This window comes from Oreochromis niloticus, unplaced genomic scaffold (assembly GCF_001858045.2).
Source record: "Oreochromis niloticus isolate F11D_XX unplaced genomic scaffold, O_niloticus_UMD_NMBU tig00008834_pilon, whole genome shotgun sequence".
Taxonomy (NCBI): Eukaryota; Metazoa; Chordata; class Actinopteri; order Cichliformes; family Cichlidae; genus Oreochromis; species Oreochromis niloticus.
This window is the reverse complement of record NW_020329461.1, coordinates 769,446-777,119: the sequence shown is the minus strand read 5'-3', so window position 1 is coordinate 777,119 and position 7,674 is coordinate 769,446. Positions and strand designations below refer to the sequence as shown.

Here is a 7,674-nt window from a genome sequence, read left to right as displayed (position 1 = left end):
CCAGTTTTCCCGTAAGAAGCTGAACTCTAATCTAAGAGGATGTTACTGACAGGAAACAGCTGCATCATCTGCAGTCTGTGTGATCACAGCTGCTTCAATCATGTTTGTGTCTGCAGAGGTCAGAGGTCACAGTCTGCAGGATCCAGCTGTCCATCTGTGAGGAGTGACCGGTCCAAAGGTCAACCTCCAGACTTCAGTGGTGAACCTGGAGCAACGAGGTCAGAGAGCTGTGATGACTCCTTTACATGTTTGTGTTTCCTGGATAAATCTGACCTGAAACATCCTCAGATTGTTACAAAGTTTCATTAAAAAGAAAACAATGAAAGAGAAAAGATCCAAATGTTAGACTTGATCATTTGCTGTTTGAGGACAGTGATGCTCATATCTGTGGGGAAAGTGTGACCTGAGTGGGTTCATGTTTGTCTTTAAAGAGCTGCTCTGATTCTCTTTGTGTCTGATCTGTTAAACAGTCTGAGAGGTCACACAGAGACCCAGCAGCTAAAGCCTGGATCATACTGGCTGCTGTTGCTCCATCAGGACAACACTGAACCACAGTGGTGTGGATGTAGTGGATAAATCCCACCATACTGATGCTCAGAGTTAATCACAGGGAACAAAACCAGATGTTACCTTCAGATTGTGACCTTTGGAGTGGACGATGCAGATGTCAATAGAGAATAAATGTTGTTGTTTTTCAGCTGTGAAAAAAGAATCTAATTTTCTGAACTTAAGAATTTATGATGCTGGAAAAAACATGGAGACTATAACACAACATTTCCACTGTATTCATAGAACGAATGTAAAACTGTCAGACATTCATTAAATATGCAAAATGTCCACAGAAACATCAGAGGGTCAGATGTGAAGCACTCAGTGATTTTGATAAAATGACTCATCAGTTATTGATCTGTACTACACTGATCTACCACGTTAGTAAAGCTGGTGTTCTGGTGGTGGAGGGAGACCTCGGATCATGTTCTGGTTTTGGAGCAGTCATCTGCTGATGGTTCAGTTTAATGAGCTTCTTCAAAATCATCCCTGACGTCACCACTGAAAGGACGTCCATGAAAACAGACTGAACATTACTGATATGTTCACAATCTGAGAGTTTAAAACTTGACGAACTTGATTCAGATGAAGTTATTTGAGCAGAAACTTCTGGATCTTTATCCTGTGTTGAACTAATCCTTCATGTTTCCTCCACAGAGTGGACCAGCAGAGCTCAGAGGTTCCCAGTGGTCAGTCTGCCCAGCAGCATCAAACACAGCTGGACTCCATATTTATGGTCTGTACATGTACAACAACTACTGTTACATCTATTCTGTTCACAGTCATCTCCATGCTGCTCTGTGTAGACCAGTGGATTGTCAGTGTGTCCAACATGGATCTGATGTTTGGCTCCATGATTTCAGTCTGATTGGCTCATTCATAAATATTCTGTTCCAGCTGCTGGAGGACAACATCATCACTTTTGTGAAGAACGAGCTGAAGAAGATCCAGAAGGTTCTGAGTCCAGATTACCCAGAATGCTTAGAGAGTCAGAGGAGCAGCAGCAGAGAGGCATTTGTGAAGATCACAGTGGACTTCCTGAGGAGAATGAAGCAGGAAGAGCTGGCTGACCGTCTGCAGAGCAGTAAGAGGATTTATCTAAAGATTTAAGATGTTGGTAATAAGTAGAACACTTGCTAATCTGTGAAGAAATGTATCAACGTGTATTCAAAAAAGTTTTTGTATGGCGTTTATAAAAAATAAAATGGTATTCTTCCGTTATTCAGAACTTCAAGCTGCAGCTTATCACCGTAACCTTAAATCTGCACTGAAGAAGAAGTTCCAGTGTGTGTTTGAGGGCATCGCTAAAGCAGGAAACCCAACCCTTCTGAATCAGATCTACACAGAGCTCTACATCACAGAGGGAGGGACTGCAGAGGTCAATGATGAACATGAGGTCAGACAGATTGAAACAGCATCCAGGAAACCAGACAGACCAGAAACAACAATCAGACAAGAAGACATCTTTAAAGCCTCACCTGGAAGAGATGAACCAATCAGAACAGGGAAAACAGTCTTAACACAGAAATACACCCTGGACTGGGCTGAAGACAAAGCTGACCAGGACATCCAGTTCATATTTCCATTCACTTTCAGAGAGCTGAATGTGCTGAAAGAGGAAAAGTTCAGCTTGGTGGAACTTGTTCATCACTTCTTTACTGAAACCAAAGAAGCAGGAATCTGCAGCTTTGAAGACTTCCAGGTTGTGTTCATCTTTGATGGTCTGGATGAGTGTCGACTTCCTCTGGACTTCCACAAAACTACAATCCTAACTGACCCTAGAAAGTCCACCTCAGTGGATGTGCTGCTGATAAACCTCATCAGGGGGAAACTGCTTCCCTCTGCTCACCTCTGGATAACCACACGACCTGCAGCAGCCAATCAGATCCCTCCTGACTGTGTTGGCATGGTGACAGAGGTCAGAGGGTTCACTGACCCACAGAAGGAGGAGTACTTCAGCAAGAGATTCAGAGATGAGGAGCAGGCCAGCAGGATCATCTCCCACATCAAGACCTCACGAAGCCTCCACATCATGTGCCACATCCCAGTCTTCTGCTGGATCACTGCTACAGTTCTGGAGGATGTGCTGGAAACCAGAGAGGGAGGACAGCTGCCCAAGACCCTGACTGAGATGTACATCCACTTCCTGGTGGTTCAGGCCAAAGTGAAGAAGGTCAAGTATGATGGAGGAGCTGAGACAGATCCACACTGGAGTCCAGAGAGCAGGAAGATGATGGAGTCTCTGGGAAAACTGGCTTTTGATCAGCTGCAGAAAGGAAACCTGATCTTCTATGAATCAGACCTGACAGAGTGTGGCATCGATATCAGAGCAGCCTCAGTGTACTCAGGAGTGTTCACACAGGTCTTTAAAGAGGAGAGAGGACTGTACCAGGACAAGGTGTTCTGCTTCATCCATCTGAGTGTTCAGGAGTTTCTGGCTGCTCTTCATGTTCATCTGACCTTCATCAACTCTGGACTCAATCTGCTGGAAGAACAACAAACACCCTCCAAGCAGTCTAGCTTTTTTAGAAAAATGAGTCTCTCCATCAGAGTGCTGTGAACAAGGCCTTACAGAGTCCAAATGGACACCTGGACTTGTTCCTCCGCTTCCTCCTGGGTCTTTCACTGCAGACCAATCAGACTCTCCTACGAGGTCTGCTGACACAGACAGGAAGTAGCTCAAAGACCAATAAGAAAACAGTCCAGTACATCAAGAGGAAGCTCAGTGAGAATCTGTCTGCAGAGAAAAGCATCAATCTGTTCCACTGTCTGAATGAACTGAATGATCGTTCTCTAGTGGAGGAGATCCAACAGTCCCTGAGATCAGGAAGTCTCTCCACAGATGAACTGTCTCCTGCTCAGTGGTCAGCTCTGGTCTTCATCTTACTGTCATCAGAAAAAGATCTGGATGTGTTTGACCTGAAGAAATACTCTGCTTCAGAGGAGGCTCTTCTGAGGCTGCTGCCAGTGGTCAAAGCCTCCAACAAAGCTCTGTAAGTAAATATGTGACCATAGCTTTAGTTGTAAAATGGCTGCTGGGCATGGTTTGTTTATTGTTGCTTATTGATATATATTGATATTTCTGTTCTAGAATTCATTACAATATAAATTTAGTAATTTGGGGTATTTCTTTGTTTATTATTAACAGGAACACAGTTGAAAGTAACTGCATTGTTGGTATTGTCTAAATGATTAGTAGGAACTACTTCTCCCACCTGTCACAGTAATATGTGAAATACAGCTGTAAAAAAGCTTCACAGCTGACGTGTGCTCGCTCACTCAAGAGTTGATCCCAAGCGAGTCATGTGTGAAGACATTTCATCTCCACAAACTGCCAAGATGCTAGTTGTGAGAAATGTGGCAGGGGTGACAACCTCGTCCAACACTAAACGTTAACACAGAGTAGTGCTGCAGGCAGGTACTATCCCGGTATAGAGGGAGGAAATATGGACCTGGTAGTGTTGTATAGCACGGTTGCTAAACTTTGTAAAGTGACTTAAATCCAGGCTCCGGGTTTTTGTGTCTATGATTAAATGATGGGAATTCACTGCATCTTTAAAAATACAAATCCCATTTGTTCAAATTGTAGATTATTTAAAGTTGACTGTAGACTAGCTATTTTAAAAATATACAGTGTACTGGGAGTAAAACAGCAGCTGTTGGCTTTAAGCAACAAAAATACAATTCAAAATATTTAATATAATAAAAAGAGAGAAAATAACTCCATCCATCCATCCATTTTCTTCCGCTTTATCCGGGGCTGGGTCGCGGGGGCAGCAGCCCAAGCAGAGAAGCCCAGCCCCCCCCTCCCCAGCCACCTCTTCCAGCTTGTCCGGGGGATTACCAAGGCGTTCCCAGGCCAGCCGAGAGATATAATCTCTCCACTGTGTCCTGGGCCTGCCCCGGGGCCTCCTCTTGGTGGGACATGCCCGGAAAACCTCGCCCAGGAGGCATCCTTGTCAGATTCCCAAAGCACCTCAGCCGGCTCCTTTCAATGCAGAGGAGCAGCAACTCTACTCTTCGGTCACTACCCTCAGCTTGTGACCATAGCGTGAGGGTAGGGACGTAGATCAACCAGTAAATTGAGAGCTTCGCTGTTACACTCAGCTCTCGGTACATGGTCCGCAACACTGCAGCTGCAGCACCAATGCGCCTATTGTTCTCCCTCCTCCTTCTCCCATCACTCGTGAACAAGACCCCGAGATACTTAAACTCTTCCACTTGGGGCAGGAATTCGTCCCTGACCCAGAGTGGGCACGCCACCCTTTTCAGGCTGAGGATCATGGCCTCAGATTTGGAGGTGCTGATCCTTGTTCCCGCTGCCTCACACTTGGCTGCAAACCGTTCCATCACCCAATGAAGCCAACAGAACCACATCATCCGTGAAAAGCAGAGATGAGATTCTGAGACCTCCCAAGTGAAAGCCCTCCGCCACTTGGCTACGCCTAGAAATTCTGTCCATAAAAAATTATGAACAAAATCAGTGACAAAGGGCAGCCCTGGCGGAGCCCATCACCCACCAGAAACGAGTCCCACTTATTGCCGGCTATACGGACCAAGCTCTTGCAATGGTTGTAAAAGGATCGAATGGCCCATAACAATGGCCATAAAATGTTTCTCAGCTTTATTATTTTCAGTCATATCTGTTTTTGATTATTAATTGAATATTTTAAAATTCAGGCTTTTTATGTTATACAAAACATCGTATTTTCTTATGATGTCTTGTATTGATTCTGAAGGAATAGTTTTCATCAGTATCGCAGATACCAGCCTGAATTTTACTTTGTATTGGATGAGAAAGGAAATCAGTGGCATCACACATCACTAACACCAACTTCAGTACCACTTCATTTTAATAAACTGGGGGGAGGTTCACCAAGATTCAGGATGAGATAAAGAATTATTTTTAACTGTAAGGTTGGGGTATAATCTGTTGTTGGAAATTGGAAGAACAGGTCATCTTAAAAGTCACTGTATTCTAGTGTTCAGGCCCCTTCAATCTGTGATCACTTTTGCTTTGCATTGTAAATGCTAGTATTACAAAAGTCACGAATATTAGTGTATGTGCTTGTTATTGGGTGATAAACCAAAAGAACAGAATCTACCAGCACCTCACTGATTTCTGCTTAAAAACAACAAAAAAAGCAATGAAGCTGTGATTTGTTTTGTTGATCTTGTCTCCCTTCCACTTGATTTCAGACTGAGTGGCTGTAACCTGTCAGACAGAAGCTGTAAAACTCTGTCTTCAGTCCTGAGCTCCCAGTCCTCTAGTCTGAGAGCGCTGGACCTGGGTAACAACAACCTGGAGGATTCAGGAGTGAAGCTTCTGTCTGCTGGGATGAAGTGTCAATACTGCAAACTGGAAACGCTGAGGTTAGATCAAGCGATATTGATTTTTTTAATCAATTAGTGTCATTTATTCAATTTCATTTGGAAAATATTCACATAATAAGTCACAGTAAACTGCCACTCTTTTGTTGCATAAAGCAAAAGGATTCCAGCATGTCCTGAAACAGTGTTGAAATATTGTAAATGTAGTAGCTCCTCTTGGCACCATGAATATACTTTAACACAAGTATTTCATGTCTTCTTGTCATCATTTTTTCAGACTGAGTGGCTGTAACCTGTCAGACAGAAGCTGTGAAACGCTGTCCTCGGTGCTGAGCTCCCAGTCCTCTAGTCTGAGAGAGTTGGACCTGGGTAACAACAACCTGCAGGATTCAGGACTGAAGCTTCTGTCTGCTGGGATGAAGAGTCAATACTGCAAACTGGAAGCACTGAGGTTAGATCAAGCGCTATCGATTTTTTTAATCAATTAGTGTCATTTATTTAATTTCATTTGGAAAATATTCACATAATAAGTCACAGTAAACTGCCACTCTTTTGTAGCATAAAGCAACAGGATTCCAGCATGTCCTAAAACAGTGTTGAAATATTGTAAATGTAGTAGCTCCTTATGGCACCATGAATGTACTTTAACACAAGTGTTTCATGTCTTCTTGTCATCATTTTTTCAGACTGAGTGGCTGTAACCTGTCAGACAGAAGCTGTGAAACGCTGTCCTCAGTGCTGAGCTCCCAGTCCTCTAGTCTGAGAGAGTTGGACCTGGGTAACAACAACCTGCAGGATTCAGGACTGAAGCTTCTATTTTCTGCGGTGGAGAGTCCAAAGTGTACACTGGGAATTCTCAGGTCAGGATTCAGTCTTTTCTGATGATGATTTAAAACCTGAGTCACATCGATAATGGCTTATTCATTTACAACAGACATGATTTGTCAAATCACCTTATATCTAACCCAAAGGTCCTGTATTTTACTACTTTACTAACTCCTAATATTTATCAAAGAGAACATATACGTTAAAGTTTCAGCACAGTTTTCTCCCCTGGATCACGTTTGTACCCTCCTGGTTGGAGCTTGGTTGGTGTGTTGTTGGTGTGTAGTTAGTGTGTAGATCGTGTGTTGTTGGCATGTAGTTGGTGTGTAGTGTAGTGTGTAGTGGTTGTGTAGTTGGTCTGTAGTGTAGTGTGTAGTTGGCGTGTAGTTAGTGTGTAGTTAGTGTGTAGTGTAGTGGTTGTGTTGTGTGTCAGTTCTATGGTGAACGTCACAGTTGCTGCCTTAAAGCCACCAAAGGCAGATTGCAGTGTAAACGCTGTCTCCACATGGAAGACAGGACCTCCTGCTGTCAGACCTGCAGGTTTATCCCTGTGCTGTTCTCCTCTGTCTTATAGTGACACAAACTATTTTTGCAGTGGGACGAATCATTTGTGAGGCTTCTTATTTGATGCAGAGCACCTAATTGTTCTGTAAATAGTTTGAAATGGTTAGATAAAAACGGCCTGAGGCATCGGCTTCATTTTTAGACAAATAGTTGTTTGCAAAACTTGTGCATAATTTTTTAAAAAGTACACAGTGATTGGTTAAACATGTTTGTGTTTTTTCCAGTAAAAATTTGACTTTTTTGTCCTCTTCTATTTCCTCCAATGACTGGAGATATCGTGTTGATGAATGTGTCATAACTAATCCTTTTTTTTTTTTTTTTTTTTTTTTAATTATATTTTTATTGAAGAAAAGGGGAAAGTAAAATTATCACAAAGTGCATCAACACCATTCAATCAAAAAATGA

The 7,674-nt window shown here is 42.9% G+C and overlaps 1 protein-coding gene across 1 annotated transcript; it reads left to right on the top strand.

Moving 5' to 3' along the window:
* Positions 1-4,666: 4,666 nt before the first annotated feature.
* LOC109197013 (ribonuclease inhibitor-like) lies at positions 4,667-6,777 on the top strand. The gene is made up of 4 exons (XM_025905134.1): positions 4,667-4,707; positions 5,749-5,922; positions 6,158-6,331; positions 6,567-6,777. The coding sequence occupies exons 1-4, from the start codon at positions 4,667-4,669 to the stop codon at positions 6,760-6,762; spliced, it is 585 nt and encodes a 194-aa protein (XP_025760919.1). The 3' UTR covers positions 6,763-6,777.
* The last annotated feature ends 897 nt before the right edge of the window (positions 6,778-7,674 follow it).